A 16,650-nucleotide genomic window follows, 5' to 3' on the forward strand; every position below is an offset into this window, starting at 1 on the left:
AGGAGCGGAGCAGGGGTGTCTTGCGTAAGCAAGCGCCTGCTCTCTGGGTAATGGCACAGAGACGGAGAAGGAGGCGCCGGCTGCCAAAGGCGGGTTGGGAACAGCATAAACCCTTCAGAGCGGGGTCCGAGGAGCCAAGGTCTGACAAGACCTCATGCCTGGTGCTGGGAGCGGGGCTCGTCCTGCCCAGGGGGCCCCAACCGCTTACGGGGCCGTGGCGGGGAGCGACGAAACGCTGCCACATGGGCTCGTGTGTCTTTAAAAGCAGGCGAAGCGGAAGTGATGCTCTCGGGCCCATCTGCACGGGGCTGCGCGGGGAGCGGGAGACGCGCCCCAGCTGGTGCGAGGCCCTGGCAGCCCCGGGAGCTGCCGTCTGTTGGGGTTTACGGCTGTCTACGTTGAAACACGGCTTGGGAAGTGTGTGGAGGGGGGGGGGGGTGTCGGTGGCACGGTGCCAGTCCCGGTTCGCCTGGCCTTCTCGTTCCTCTCTCCTCCTCCTCCTCCCCGCTCCCTCCAATGCTTTAAAGTCACATTTCCAGGCCAGACATAGAATTAATCTCTGGGCACTTCACATTGCTGGCAGCGCAAAGCAGGATGTGGGATCTTTTTTTCTCTCTCTCTGCGTCTTGGCTGACTTTTTTACCTCTCGAAGAATTTGGAAGGGCCGTGAGATTCCCCCCGCCCCCCCTCGCCTCGGTGCCGTGCAGTTTTTCAGCACGCTGATCACCCTGCTGTGGCTTCACCCTAATAGATTTCATATGCTGACACAGTTGACATCAGTACCAAACTATTTTACATGTGATCTGGTGTATTTCCTGAGGAAATCTGCAAGATATTTATTAAGAACTAATAAAATAAACCTCTCCATGAGCTTTTAGGTAGTTTTCAATTTTTCATGTCTCTCTCGTTTCCTCTTATCAATGAGTTTCTATTTTCTCCCTCCTCTCTGACCATTGCAAAAGGAAACAAAAATAAATGTTTTAAACCGTTCCTGAATGGACACTGGGAATATTTCTGTAGTGATGTATTAGCAAAGTCGTATTTTTAGTGCTGTATTGTCAAGACTAAAAATATCCCGCTGCAGTGCATCCTTTTTATAGGGCTTTGTGTGTGTGTGCATGCGTGTGTGTGTGTGCGCCGAATGTTGTACAAGTTTGCACCAGTGTGTAAAGGTCTGTCTTTGTACTACTGCAGCGTTGCCTCCCCATCGCAGCTGGACTCCATTAGACCTCGAAAATTAAAGTAATCCTGCTTAAGAAAGAAAAAAAAAAAATTAATCAATCTCACAGAGCCGCGTTTCCCCGGCTGGCCTGGATACCTGCGTGGCAGCCCCGCTTTGAAAGACTCCAGCAGCCCGGGCTTGCGTGGGCCGGCAGCGCGCCGTGGGCCGGTGGTTTCGCCGCTGCGTTCCTGCCACCGAGGGTGTTCCCTGCCGCTGAGCAGCGGCTCCCCTTCCCCTGCCGCCACGCAGGGCTGAGGGCAAGCTCGCTACCCGGGAGGGCCTGGCTGCAGGGTGCAGTCACCAGGCGGGTTCCTGCTCATTTTTCATGTGCAGGAAGCCCTTTGGGGCCGCGCTGTGCTGGCAGGCGGGAGCATGTGTGTAGCTGGGAGCAGGCTGGGTATTTCACCTTTTCAGAGAATTTTTCTATCTTTCTGCTATTTCTGTCTCTTTCAATTAACTTTGTAATGGAAGGAGCCAAAGGTGGGAGCTAGGCTGAGAAGCTCCCTTCCCTCCCCCGCAGCCCGCATGAGGGGACCCCAGCTCCGAGGGTCGGTCCCCTCAGCCGCAAGGGGAGGCAGCTCCATCTCTCTGCCGCGCGTGATTGATGCAGCCGTTTCCAAATATAATTTGCTTGGCGGTTCGCGGTCACCGCTCCCCAGCAGAGCACTGCGGCTGTCGCTCTGGTCCCCAGGAACAGCCTTGCGTCACAGGTAGCGGGTGCTGCGACTGACGGGGGACCTGGCGGCCGGCCCCGGAGCACCGTGCGCACGACATGCAGCGTTTTATGAACTGATGTGTCTCACGCTCCAGCCAGGCGCTCGCTCCCCCTCTGCCCGCCCCTCCAGCGGCTTGTCTCCTCTGAGTCACTCTCCGCTTTACTCGCGGGTGCCTCGCTTTACTGTCTGCTGCCGTCTGGAGAGCCGCAGCCTTTCGGCTTCCTGTAGAGCAGTTCAGCGAAAGCAGTAATTAGGGCCCGTAAAAATTTATTTTATTAGCGAGAAGTGTTGGTGGGTAATTGGCCATAATTTGAACCCAGCCAGATTGGAGATTAATAAAAAAAAAAAATAAAAGTCACAGGGATCTTTTTACCAGAAACACCAGGGCTGTTACTTGCAAACCCTTCCCGAGGCGGGTGGGACGGGATGGGATGGCGGCTGCTGCGGAGAGGGCGGCCGGCAGCGAGCGCCTGTGCTGTACCCGTCCTTGAGGGTGTTTGACACTGGCATGGGAAGAAAGGAAACCTTGTTTTCCAAGAACTCTGCTCTTTCTCAGCTTGATAAGCATTTAAAATAAAAGCTGCACAATTGGAATTGGCAGAGCATCCTCATTCTTTTGTCTGTCTGTTTATTTTTTTCCCCTCATCCCTCGACATGTGTGCTACAGCCCACGGTTACTACACCCCGCAGAACCACAGGCCTGGAGCTCTGCAGGCGTGCGCCGAGCTCTGCCCACCCCCAGCCTGGCTCTTTGAAGCCTGGCAGAGCAGCAGAGATCCGGCTCCATCCCCACTCGGGCCCCGACCCTGGCAGCCTCCTGATGTCCAGGGCACTGAAGTATTTGACAAAATGTATGTTTTCAGCCCTTTTCAGTTCCCCCTTTGCTTGCGGGGCAGCAAACCCAGGGCTCTGCCTGGAGCTGGAGCGGTGGTTTTGGACCTGGGTCGTGACTGCGCTATACGGACCCGATCGCTTTAGTATTTTTAGACTTCGTTAGAGTAGCTTGAATGTGGCCAACACGTCGGAGCGGGAGCGATCTGAGGCCGATGCCTGCATCCTGCACGCTCATCGCGACGGCTGGTGTCAGCGATTGGAGAATTAACTGCTCCACTCAGGGAGTAAGGAAGAGCCAAGCCCCTGCGCACATGTCACGCTCGGTTACTGCTGGTTGAATCAGACCAGGGAGTTACTTCAGGTTACTAGTCCTGGTTGTTGCTTTGGTGTAAGGGATGGGGGTGTTACTTCAGGTTAGTAGTGCTTGTTTTTTGCTTGGCAGCCGGGGCTGGAACCTAGTGTAACTGTTTCCCAAAGAATATTTTTGGTTTTAAAACTGAAGGTCAGCAGTTCGCAAGTGCTGCACTTGCAGCCAACTCTGTGGTTCTCCTTGTGCCACCGGGCCAGCAGCACTTGAAATCCTGATCAATTGATCTGCAACAATATGAAACCACGAAGGGTGACTGCCAGTTAAAACTCCCCGTCTCGCCCCATTTTCTCCACCCAAAGTGTCTTTCTGCCCATATCCCCTTTCTTGCTGCCTGTCTCCCTCCCTCCCTTTCGGCTGTGTATTGGAGTTTTTGTCTATCTTTTTCCATCTCTCTGTCTCTTTTCATAACAGTTTTTAATAATGTTTTAGTTAGTTCCAGCCTTTTCCCTCAATGGATCCCATTGGAAAATGCATTTGAAAGGAAACAGTTATACACTTCCCTTCCTTTGAAACTCTGTTGGCACCTTTTCCAGTGCAGTAAACCATACAACATGGATTTTCAAAGTTTCCAAACACAGACATGCTGGCGTTAAATTTATGAAAAAATATTTTATTCGGCTGTATAGTAACTATGAGTCTCTGAGCTGCTGGTCACAGTGAAATCGAAGCCCACTTTGGAACTGCAACAGGTTTTCAAATCTCTGCAGGAAACGTAGCAGCGCTGGCTGTACGGGAGCCTGCAGCTCCCTCGTGCCCTCCCGGCAGGAGATGTAGCAGCAAATGAGAGGGGTGCTGGAGCACCCCGGGGCTGAGCCCACCCCCCTCCAGCGCAGCCTTTCCCTGCGGACGGCCCTGCTGGGAACAGCGCAGCAACGGTAGCTGCAGGGAACTTCACGGTCATGCCAATCTTATCTCAAATCACAGGGGAAAAGAGGAATTTGGCATAAAACCGTTATGTCTTATGCTTGTTAATGAATGTAGAAGGTTAGGGCTTTTTAGTTACTGAGCCCCGTGGCGGGGGAGCTCAATAGCTGGTGTGAGTGTGTGCTTGCTGCAGTCTGCGCAGGGGTTTGGGACCTGAGGCTCTGGCTACATGTAAGTTGTTGGAGCACTGAGATCATATTTTCTAATATGGGGGCTCGGATGTTAGACTTCCTGGAATGGTTTCTCTGCATGCTGTGGGTTTGCGCCTGCGGTCGCAGCCCTTCCCGTAGGGAATTGCTCACTTGACACCTGAGAACCTCCCTTTGCATGGCACCGCTCAGAGCAGATTTTTTCTGAATTTCCACGGCCCCCATTCACCACGAGAGGTTGGGTGGGTGAATCTGGCCATATCCTCGTGAGTACTGTTGTGAGGTGTTGTTCCCAGGCAAAGCGAGCCTCGAAGCCTGTGCTCAACAGCACTTCCATGTGCTTGAGGTGTGGTGTGATGCAGATAAGACCTCCTGTGATTGACGAGATGATGACGTGGCAGAGATCCTGGCCTCAATTTTCCTGTTGTCCTTTACTTGTAAAATTCCTTTCCCTTCACATGGGAGTTTTCCAGAGAAGTCACTGATTAAGTGTTATCATCATGCTCGGTGCTGCATGGAGCATAGGAAGAGCTAGAAGGTTCGGGTTCCAATAATTGGATTGCGTAAACTCACTGGCTTCTGTCTTAAAGCATCTCGGGTTTGGACGTCTTTCTGCATGGTATCTCTAGTGCATACAGATGAGGAACTGAGCTTAAGGAAAATAACAGGTTTTCTAGTTTTTTTGACTGTTCACCTTTAAATGCAGAGATGGAGTTCTAAAAACACAGTCCTTTAGGAACTGCCTTTGTTCCTATTCAAAGCAGAACTGCCCAGCATCTGCAGATTTCATCCTCTCTGTGTCACCGTGACCAGCCAACAAGTGAGGGACACACAAATGCTGACCACATGTGTTGAGAGTGGTTAAGGTGACTTCTGGATCCTCCTGGAAGTTTGTGACGAAGGCAAAGACAGAATCTAGTTCTCCAGCATAGCGCTGAACCATCTTAATGCCCAGAACATTACTGTGTCCTGCAGCCCTGAGCCTTACTGACTATGTGCATGTTTCAGCACACGAGCTCTGCAGGAGGGTCTCTACTGACTGTTAATTTTCTGTGTCAACTGAAAATGGTAACCCGAGAGGAGAAAAAGTGATATGTCATTAGGACTACCTTGTAATGTGTAAGTGTGATGGAGTTAATTTGAAGTTGCATGGATGGCTCTAAGTCTGGTGTTGTTGACCTTCGAGCGCTCAACTGTGTGGTCATGTAACGGTTTTTGTATGTGTAATTCCCATTGTTTTTAGAAAAGCGAGCCCCCCCGTTGAACAGGACTGACCTCATCTGGGATCCTCAGCTGGCGCGTAAATCTAGATTCACCACACAAGCCCCTGCCACGGCAGGAATGCTGGAAGCGGGGCTGTTATCCTCCGCGTGCACCAGGCGCTGAGGGTGAACAGCCGCTGGCGGTGCCAGCAAAGCAGCGTGGGGGCCTGGGGAACAGACCTCTATGCTATCACCTAGCTTGTGCTGCTTCAGCCTCCTTTTCCACTTCTCCACGGTCTCACCCAGCTTGGTTTCTTCTTCCCTCGCCTATCCAAGCAGATGAACTAGTGGGTGCTTTGGTTGGAGTGACACGTGAGAGCTGTCTGATAAAAGCACCCGGATTTCCATAGGCCCCCGCCTTAGCGAAGCAGGGGTGGATGGAGGGGGCAAAAGGCACACCCAGATCCTGTCGCCAGCCTCTGCCAGACTTCTGGTTCTTGCTCCAGAGTGTGAAGGTGCTAGGGATTTCACTGAAACAGTCAAAGAATTTTTAACTTGAGAAGAACAATATATTTTCCCTAACCTCATTCTGGCAAATGGCTGAACCTTTGTAGGTGAAATTTTCCCAATAAATTTAGCTCAAAGAAAGCTTTTGGCATGAAAGATTGCAACCTAAATGGTTAAATTTTGGCAAAGTTGTCAGGAACTAAAATCAGGGTCTCATAATGGAAAGTGTTAGGTAAGCTGCTCTGTAGGCACAGCGGCTGGGCTGTGGGATGTCCTGGTGCTGGAGGTGCCACAGGCATCAGCTGGGGAGGTGGCCAGGGGCTGGAGCAGGAGGTGAGGAGGTTCAGGCCTGCAGACATCTGATGAGGACCCCCGGGATTTACTGTCTCCCTGGAGTTGGGGGGCTGGGGGCATGGGTTTTGCTTTAGGTTTTGGCATTTGCTTTGCAGACTGACACACTGGCGCTCTGGTCCCTCAGGAAGCTGTAAAAAGAAGAGCAGCAAATGAGAGAATGTGTTGAAACGGAAGCTCCGCACTTTGCTGTTCCTGCCCCATCAAAGGCTGCTTTCTCCAAATGTGCCTGTCTGCAGGCGCTTTCTCTCATTAACTTTTACTCCAGGCTTGAAGCGCTCACCAAGGTTCACACCAGAGGAGGCATGTTCCAGGCTGTCTGTTTGCATTTGCTGCCAAAGACATGCCCACCTCCAGCATGGCGGGGGGTGGGTGGAAAAGGCTGCCTTTTATTTGCTGCAATTGTCCTGGTAAAACTTCACTCAAGGCTGGAGTAAATCTCTTGGGAAGCCCTGTTCACACCTCCTCCCCCGTTGTAAATAACATCTGACACAATTATGGTTGGGCGCACGCAGCTCCTGGGTGGGATGCTAGTAGCAGCTTGCCATGCCTGCTGCGGAGCACCGAGCCAGGCTCCCATGGCAGCGTGTTCCCCCAAGCACACGTGCTGAGGAGCCCGCTTTCCTCGCCGGCCCTTCCAGGGTGAGGTTCAGGGCTCTGGCTCTGCAGCTGGCTCCTTCAAGGAGGGATGAAAGATCTGTGCAGGCAGAGGGTACGCTGCCAGGGATTTCCTTGCATTGGGCTGCATCGTCCTGCCTTACTGCAATGCCCCTAATGTCTTTTTACATTTTCATCACCCATGATTTTTCTTCTTTCAGTGCAGCGTTCCCTGTTTTGTCCAGATTCCCTCTACGCATCCTGAGCCCTGCTTGCCCTTGGACCCATTCACCCTTGCAGCCACCTCAGTCCTGTCCAGCTCATGCATCCTATAGCAATATTCCCTCCGCAGCAAGAGACAGCTGGTGCCAGGCTGGTCTGGAGCTATATACATGCTGATGAGGTGGCTTGCCAGCTTGGAGGGACATACTTTCTTAGGAGCTAGCCAGGAGTTATGTACATTTGGGTTTGCCAGCCTTTTAGCTGCCAGACAGGTCAAATTTGTGTAGCTGTCAGTTTTTGGCAGCAGAACCAGTGACTCCGGGGATCACGCAGAGCCTTGAGGCTAGTGAAGATTTTACTGTGCCTATGTTGTAAGTCCTAGCGTCAGCTCACCCGCTTGGAGCAGCTCTGGTGAAGGCAGTGCTAAGAATCTGTTGCAATTCTCCAGGCTTTGCCAGTGTGGGTGATGCTTTAGGGTGTCTGTGCTGTGGGTGCCTTTGTCCCAGCTGTGACAATCTGGGACTGGTGTGTTTTGATGTAAATGTGGCTCGTGAAAACTGGGATGTATGTGCCTTCCTGGGCAGGAGGAGCGTTTCTGACACTGCGTGGGGTGTTGCACATCCAAAACTGACTCCTGCAGCCTTGTTGGGGCCAGGGGTGCAGAGGAGGATCCCAGCCCTGCCAGCTGGGTCAGGCACCCCAAGCGCAGAGGGAGAGCTCCGAAGTGCTGCTTAGTGCAAGTGGAAATGGCTTCAATCTGTGTTTTGACTGATGGGTCTTTTCAGGAAATTTCTGAGAATAACATTTCTAAAAATGGCTGCTTCTTTCCACTGATATTTCCTGGAAAAGGCTGCAGTTAATTTTAAACCACTATCCTTTTCCCTTTTCAAGTGGAAATGGCTCTGTGCTTGTCCTCAGGGCTAATGTCATTCATTCTCTCCTAGCCCCAGGTTGCGTCATGGGGAGGGACAGTGTGCCAGTGCCCTGGCCTCTTGCAGGACCTGTTGGTCTTCCACAGCTGCAGAAATTGGGGTGTTGGGGGCACTCTGTGCACGTGTCTGCGTTCCCCATGGAAATTAATAACGAACTCTCTAGGACTCACCTCACAGTGTTCTTTGTCGGTTATTCCTTGGTCAGTCCCAAGTACACAAGAAAACCATCTCTAAAGTCATTCCCTTGCTCAGCCTAAAGCTCTGTTTGTCGGGGTCAGGAAGGATATACTGAGCTGGTTATCGCACCCCAGGTGCAAGGATCCAGCCCTGTGTGTGGATCCTGGGATTGGGGCTGGTCAGAGCCAGAGGTGAGCTCCTGACTCAGCTGGAGGGAGCTGGCAGCACAGAGCTGTCCTGGGCAGGCAGCCCCTTTGTGTCGGGCAGAGCATGGCTTCCCCTGAGGCTCTCGGGCAGGCTTGCTGCTTCGGGTGGGAATATGTCATTAATTTTTATACCTTCCCCTGTAAACCATCGACCCTTTTTATGATGTCATGAGGGATTCCTTAATTTTGCAGCTGCTTCCTGGTTACGTCAGAGAAGAGCCTCCCGTCCTAGAGCCCAGCGCTGCAGTCCAGAACGGCTGGAAACAAATGAAGTGTTGAATATCTAATGGCTTCCACAGGGAGAGCTGCTCCATCCTCCCCAGGCCCCCAGCATTCCTCACCTCCTAGGCCTCCCTCCTTCCCTCCCTCGGACAAGACGAGGTTTCAGCATGGAGCAGAGGGAGCTGTGGGGTCCTGGGTGGCCCCAGCTGCTTTGGGAACACGTGCAGCGAGTTCCCCAGTGCTGCTGCCTGTCTGGGTGCTGTGGCTGAGACCCCCCCCTTCCCTGGGGCCTTCCTGCCTCTCTGCAGGATGGGGAGGTGGATTGGGGGCATCCAGGTTATTACTGCAATCCCAAGGTTGCTTTGGGAGGATTCAGCCCTGTGTGCTGCAGGTGGTGGTTGTGCGCTGTGCCGGGAGGGCCAGAGCTGCCCGCCTGTCTGTTGCCTGCAAATTCAGAGTCGAGGAGCATCTTTCCAGGAAAGCTGCCCATCATTCCCAGGCTCTTTGCAGGGAATCAGCCAGGGCTGAGCAAGTGCCTCCAGGTTCCCAGGCTCTTTCAGGAGCAGATGAGTGTGTGTGTGACTCGGCGGTTCCCAGCGGAAAGCTGGGAGTGCCCGTGACTCACAGGTCCTCTGCGAGGGGGTGTCAGGGAAATGCCCGGCAGCTGTGAGCATCCCCCTCGCTTTGCTGTTTTATATTCCTGCCGGTTGCGTGCGGTCTCCAGCATGGGCAAGTGATGCTGGGACCAGCTGCCTGGGCCGGCAGCGTGGCTCTCCTTACCCGCTTCCTGCAGACAGCCCCATCCCGGTGGGCTGCCCCGCCGCCCTGCCAACGCTGCGTCTGGCAGAGGGTGACTCACGGGGAAAAACGCTCTTAGGTCTGAGCGGTAAGAGAGCAAACGAATTGTCTTCAGGTGGTGTCAGCTTGGAGGTGACCAGCCTCTGTCTTCTTCCCCGCAGGGCAGCAGCCGGCTGGTGAATCAGTTGTCTGTGCCGCCGAGCTGCTGACACATCAGCCGGGTGCCTTGCGCCCGCAGCCCCGCGCTCACCAGGCTCCTCCACCTCCTGCCTCCCCTGGCCAGGCCATTATGTCATCCTCAGGGTTGTGTCCAGAGACTCGTTCGTTCCTTTGATTGCCTTCACATGTGGTCCTTAACAGTGTCACTGGGGAAGGTGGGTTCAGCTCTGGCTCCCCGGGAGCAAAGCACATCCCTGCTGCTCTCTCTGCCTGCGCTGGGGCTGCCTGCTGCCGGCACTGCTCCAGGCTCCCCAGCCCGCAGCTCAGGTTAGGACAGGGAGGCCGGCATGGAAACTGGCTCGCTGGAGTCCTCCTGACCCTTGGCTTAGAGCAGTCCGCTTGCCTGAATCAAAGGAATCTGGTCTCCTTCGAGACTCTAATGCTTGTTGGCTGATGTTGTTTTAACTGCGAAAGGTCCAGCGCTCCCTGTGTTGTGTTAGCTGGGATGGATGGAGGAGCATGCCTGCTGCTTGCTCCTGAGCTCAGGGTTGCTGTAGCTCGCTTCCACCGCTGCCCAGAGCGTGCTCGGAGCGGAGCAGCTGGGAGCCCTCACTCGCAGCCCTGCTGCCCCATCCCCGCAAGCACCCCCCTGGCCGAGGCCACGTGGCTGGCGCTCGCTCTGCCCTGATTGTCCCTCGCAGGATTTCCTTCGGCACATGGCACTCGAGCAGCCGCGAGAAGCTTCCTCCAGCAAATCCCTCTCCTCGGAGGCGGCTGTCCCTTGCATCGCCTTCTCTTTTCCCATTCCCATTTCCTGTGGCTGGTGGCGTTGCCCTAATAGAGGTTTGGCATTGCTGTTTTGCACACCCTAGTGGGAGAGGGGATGTGTTTATCACTTTTCCTGGAGATTATCTGTTTAAGCAGTCTCTGACAGTTACAATAACAAGGGCAGCGCGTTGTGTTTCCCAGCAAAAGGACACTCGCTGCTGAAAGATGTATAGCACTAATTAGAAATACATAACATCCGGCCACATGGCAGCCTTCTCCCGGCCGCTCCATTTCCTGAGCTCAGACGACTTTGACGACAGTTGGTTTATGTTTTCCATGAATATAATGTTCTCAGAGAAACACAAATTTCTCCCCGTTATAAAAGTCCCCTTTCTCTCCGTCTCTCTCCCCCCTCCCCATGCACTCTTTCCCCTGCAAAGCAGGTAGATTTATGACTGCAGAAAGCCCGGATCAGATCCTGCTGCCGGCTGGGTCGGAGCAAAGCTCACAGCCCCTGCGTGGAGGCAGCTGAGAGCCCAGGTAGATGCTTGCAGAGGGCGCAGCCGCAGCCGTGCTGGCTGACCCGCCCCGCTCCCCAGGCTCTCTGCAAAGGAAACTGCCTCCTGATAGAAAAACAGTGCTCTTCGCACAGACCAGTACCCAGCTGGAGAAAAAAAAAGGCTTTCATACATGTGAAGAAGCAGGAGGACTCTTCTGCAGCTCAGAGAGTTTTCGTGATCTTCAGAAAAAACACCCCTCCCTAGTTCCGTTGCTTTTTCTTTGCGCTCGCTGTCTGATGCTCAACAGCTCCCATTTTTTCCATCCCATCCCCTCTCCCTCCTCTCGCTCTTGGGCTCTGCTTCAGAGCAGATAGCCTGGGCGCCAGTTGGAGGAGTCTGGGTCCAATCTCCAGCTCGCAGCAAGTGACTAGTACAAGGACATGTTTTTGGAGGTCCCCACGTGCTGAATGGGAGCAGGGCAGTTTCTCTGCTGAGTGTAACACAGGTTAGGTGTAAGGGCGGTTAGATGTAAGGGCAGTAGGAAGATGGAGCATGCTCAGGGAGGTGAAATCTTAGAAGGTTTTAGCTGCTGAAATAAATTCCTATTGAATATGGAAAAACTGCTGTATTTCAGATGTTTATAGCTTGGCCAAGTGTGGACAGATTTCTAGTAGGACAGGAAAACTCTCTGTTAAAAAGGTTATTCTGCAGCAAAATCTCAGATCCCCTTTCCAGGATTTACAGTTGCTAGATTAGCTCAAGGAAAAGGTTGTAAGTGTTTTTTCTAACAAGGGTAAGCCACTATCTTGTTTCCTAGCTTCATTCTCACAAGTAGCCGAACTGTTTTGGCTAAAGATTTCCGGAAGAAACCGGGCTGAGACAGGCACCCAGCATGGAAACTTCAGCTCCGATAGTTAAAGTCTGAGCCAACTGGAAAAGGGGTCTTATGAGTGGCTATTGTCAGGCAGGCTTAATAACACAGTGCTCAAATCCCTGCCTGCAAAAGAGACTGTCAGAGCTCATGTCCCACTGGCCCGTCCAGCATCTGGAGTCCTAACCTCTGCGGAGGGTTTGCAGAGGGCTGCAGGGCTCTTGCTTATTTTTGGGTGCAGAAAGACAGATCTTCAAGGTAAATTCAGCCTTTGAAGTGTGGGGTAATGCAAATTACCCAGGCTGTTGGTTCAGACTGCAAAGCATTTGATGACATTCCTGCTTTAAAATACTCTGCCTGCTCCTTTCTAGCCCTGTGCAGCATTGCACGTACCTCAGAGTTTTGCTGGCATAGCTGATGTGGGGCTACAAGTGACCGAGAAACAGATCCAGTTTGAGAGAGCTCCCAGAGGGTGGGTTTTTTGGCCCGCTCAGCTCCCTGCCATGACTGCAGCATGGCTCTGTGGGCCGTGTGTCGGTACGGCAGGTGGTGGTGCAGCATGAGGTGAGGGTACAGTATTACCCTGAGTCAGTCTTGGCTGCAAATGCTGCGAGTCCTCAAGCCCCGACCTTAGGCTGTGGTTTAACAAGCAGTTATTGAGGGAGCGGTGCCAGCTTTACCCACCCTCTGCTCCCCCCACGCAGCACCTTTGATGGCAGTTGCACAGCTGAAAGGTGACATTTCTAACCCCGATGAGCCGCGCGATCTGGTTCACAGGGTGGCTGCACAGGCGAGAGCTGAGAGGTGACGTGGTGACAGGAGCTGTTTAACTGATGCTGGCATTAACAGGGATGTTTGCTGGTTGCAAGGGCAGAAGGTGGAGGGAGAATGTGTGTGGTTGTTGGTACACAACCTGGCCTCGTGCTGGATGTCTTCCTGCAGAGCATCAGTGCTGAGGCTACTGGTGGCACAGAGGAGCCACGTCTCTGACCACCTTGGGGCCCATGACCTCGTGGCAGCTTTTTTAGCGTGTGATTTCTGTTTGTAGTCTGCCTGACCACCTCCTCACCATTGCCCGGCTGCGTGGCGTGGCTGGGTGTGAGTACAGGAGGGTTATCTGATCAAAGCCGAACTTGGGGTTTCAGGGGAGGAAGTGGAGTGCAGGTTTGGGGCAGCTTTAGCTGATGAGATGCCATCGATACCATCTGAAAATGTCTCTGGCACCAAGCTTTAGGTGACTGCTTGTGGGGATAGGATGCAGGATTGCCTGTGGACCTGATGCTTCTCCGGCACCCAGTGTGGATCCTTGGAAACAGATCTGGGAATTACAGCGTTTACCCTGACCTGGGCAGTCAGGTTCTCTCTGCCTGCTCTCGTTGGTCTGTGGCAGCGGGTGTCCCCAGGTTGTACTAGTGCTGTTCAGCTGCAGGGACAGGAATCACCTAAGTGTCACTCCAGCCTCCAAGAACATCTCTTTCCGTGAAGTTTGTGTCTTAGTGCATCATGCATGACTAGCAGCACAGACCATTGCTCATCCCAGAGGTAATGATGCCCTCTGGGCTCCAGAGCAGATCTGTTTTCAGTGTATCTTCTACATAGTATTTTTCTTTTAGTGCCAGGGTAGGCTCAGACACTTCATGCTGTGGGTGTGGAGAGCGAGTTTCCTTACTGCCTATCACTCAAAATACCACAAGTTTCTGTCTAAACATTCCCATTCCGTGAGCACTCTGCCCTTTAACTGTACCCTTACCTTGACTGACCTCTGTGGCATGGACAGCCAGGGGTAGCCTGGGGTCTGTCACCCCACAGCCTCTGCATCACGCAGTTGTGACCGCTGGCTCTGAACTCCCAGCTCAGTGAAAGCTCCCAGCCTCCTGAGGAAAGTGGTGAAAAGGCACAAAGAGAAAGTTTCTCCTGATTTATGGTGCTTTCCACTTTTGTCTTACAATTAAGCTCTTAAGAGGCTTTGCTGGCAGGGCTGGGAGCTGGAATGCTGGTGTGTGTTCAGGGGTCTTGAATAAGCACCTACCTGGATATTTGTCCTTCCCTGCAAGGTTGTTGGGCTGGGGGAGCCTCCCTGAAATGGGGCTGAGAAGCTTGGCCGGGGAATGAACTTTCAGGACCGGGGGAGTTTTGTGTAATTTAATGATGAGATGACAATGCCCACAGTAGCTGAGCTGGAACTGGGGGGAAACGACCCTTAAATTTGGGTGACTTGTTCCTCTTTACCTGTATCGTGGCAGCTTTGCAGGCTGTACTGGGACTGAGCGTCGTTACGGTACATCGAAGCACCATGGCTTTATGTAAACTGGGTGTGAACCAGTGCACACATTGTTCATGTCTGTAGCAATACAAAATGTTTGATGGAGCTTTGGCTGTAGTACTCAGCTTGAGTGAGTGGGTCACAGATGGCTGTACCTGTGACGGCTCAAGCACAAGAAACATTTTTACTCTCTTTTGGTTGTTCAGTGTTGTATGGGGAACTTCTAGCCTGCAACAAGAGCTGCTGGTGGCAGTGGGAAGGGCTGAGGCCCTGGTTCCAAGCCTGGCCATGGCCCCTGCAGAGATTGCTCGAACACTTGGAGCCAGTCTCTAAAATACATCGGGGCTGTGCAGTGCTTGTGACCCTCAGCATCATGAAAGCCTATAAGCTGTGCCTTTTTCGCATAGGGAGGACTTAGCTTTTGTACCAGCCCAGTTTGGGGGTCACTGTGAGTCTAAGCTTGAGCACAGTGCCCAGAGTCCCAGGGATGCTGCCTCCTCAAAGTGCAGGGGTGCTTGCTGGAATGCCTAGAGCTTTTTACCTGTCCCAGGGACTCGCTAGACTCAGGTAGGGCAGCACAACAGCCATGGTCTTGCCATGTGCCTGTTTAAGACGAGAAGTGAAGAGAGTCCAGCATCTCGCCCAAGCGCGGGAGGAGGGAGCGCAGGGAAGATGACTGTAACTTCTTGAACTGGACTGTGGCCAGAGCGCTGGGACTAACACTCTTAATTGTGGGAAAGGCTTCATGAAAGAGATTTACTGTCCCAGAGTGGTCACATCTTTAGTTTTATGTTTCCTCCAAAAGTTGACAGCCCCTGCAGTACGGCACTTCCTACCATCGCTCTGCGGCACCGGCTCAGCCCTGGCTCCAGGAGCAGAGCACCCTCGTTGGGCTCCAAGGCACCTCTGGTGCCACCCTGGTCTCCCCACTGAGTGCTGAACATTGGCAGCTGTAAGAGCTGGCCAAATCAAGCCTGCAGATCTTCCTCCCATTTTTTCCTGTATTTTCTAGATGTGTTTTAGTCGTTTTCTGGTTGTTTATAACCTCCCACCCCATCACTCTGAAATAATTTGCACTTAAATCCCAATGTTTGTTCTCTACACCTCAGGCGTTTTGCTAGCCCCAGCTGAAACAGGGTCTCAATGTCTTGTTTTAATCCTCTTGCCCTTTGCTCAAAATCCCTGATCTGCCACATTAGGGCAGTTCAACTTCCAACACCTTCTCCTTGCCTGCACACAGGTGATGCTCACATCTGTGGCGGAGGTGCCTGGGAGCTGGGGCTCTGCGGGGACTTTCCCAACCCATCCCAGCGCTGGGGCTGTGCTCACACGAGCACCCAGTTGGAGTCGGTACCTACGTGTTTGCAGTCACTGCGCAAATCCTTTGCCTGGTTTGCGGCAGCTTTTCTCGCGGTGGCAGCCTGTCTGCAGGGTGAGGCCTGGAAATCCTGGTCCTGCAGCAGGGGATGTGCAAGCCGGTGAGGTGCTGAGGCAGAGCAGCCTGCACAAAGCAAATGGCATGGGCTGGTAGGAGACCCCCAGGCAGCATGGGTGCATCCCATCCCGCTGGGCAGCGGCTCCGTTCCCCACCGCAGCGCTTCCCTGCCTCCCTCCGGGCAAGCCCCCGGCCACCCGCTCTCCACACATCTCAAGAGAGGGTATGAACTGGAGGCAGAGGGGATTCAGGGGGCAGAGGGGATTCAGAGGGCAGAGGCTGCCCGTAAGGCTTAAAAATCTGTGAGCAGGCAGCACGGTGCCTGAGCGAGCACGGGCAGCCTGGTGTGCCCCACGGTGCTCTCGGCCTCCCTAAATGTAACCCACGCTCAGCTCCAGGCAGTTCCCTCGAGCCAGCTCCTCACTGCTCTCAGCAGCCTCAGAAGTGGTTTCTGGCTGGGTGTAGATGTGCCGGGGGGGGATTTGCTCTCGCTCTGAGCCGGCTCTGTTTGGAGGAGCTGTGGTCGTGTGGCATCTACTTGAGTAACAGCTTCAATTAAGCTCTCTTGACAAGCTGTTGTATGACTGGTGAACTAATGGGAGGAGCCCCCTCCTCAGCTGCTGAGGTTAAAACTCCAGCAGGGACAGAGATCAAATATGCAGCTAATTACCCTTTTAACACTTAAACATACCCCCCTCCTTCAGGGGAAGGCATCAGCTCCAAGCAGCAGCTTCTGTGCTGGGAGCCCTGAGTGCCGCCTCAGGCTGGGCTGGCTCAGCACACGAGTTGGGGTTGGGCACGATGTGGGCAGTGTCACTGCAGCCTCTTCCCCTCCAGAGCAGCTTCTCACCACGTTTTTTCCCCCCCTTACATGGAGCAATTGGGTCCAGCACAGGTGTGAGCTGGGAAATCGTCCATCCCTGCAGAGATCCCTGCCCTGTGTGGGATGCAGAAAGGGAGGCTGTGAAGGCAAAGAGGGAGCATTTGACCTGCTCCCCGCTGAACCTTCTCTCTGTTTTCTAGAGTGCATCTCTGAAGACTGCCGCTCTGTCATCCAGGAACAGGCCACAGCCCTGGGGCTCTCCATGTTTGCACTCCTGGTGAGGAGGTGCACCAGCCTGCTGAGGGAATGCGTGCAAGGTAAGGGTTTACTGTCAGGATCCATGCAGCTGCCCATGAGGCAGCCTGGTGGGGTTCAGGCCCTCATTCCCTGTGATTTTGTACA

At 53.5% G+C, this 16,650-nt stretch overlaps 1 protein-coding gene across 2 annotated transcripts in view; it reads left to right on the top strand.

Moving 5' to 3' along the window:
• Positions 1–16,650, top strand: part of SMG6 (SMG6 nonsense mediated mRNA decay factor) — a 115,066-nt gene that overhangs the window by 39,242 nt on the left and 59,174 nt on the right. For both annotated transcript variants that reach the window (XM_074922841.1, XM_074922842.1), the window contains exon 11: positions 16,449–16,565. In XM_074922841.1, coding sequence (XP_074778942.1) covers positions 16,449–16,565 — 117 coding nt within the window. The remainder of the gene's footprint in view (positions 1–16,448; positions 16,566–16,650) is intronic.

Source organism: Athene noctua, chromosome 19 (genome assembly GCF_965140245.1).
Source record: "Athene noctua chromosome 19, bAthNoc1.hap1.1, whole genome shotgun sequence".
Taxonomy (NCBI): Eukaryota; Metazoa; Chordata; class Aves; order Strigiformes; family Strigidae; genus Athene; species Athene noctua.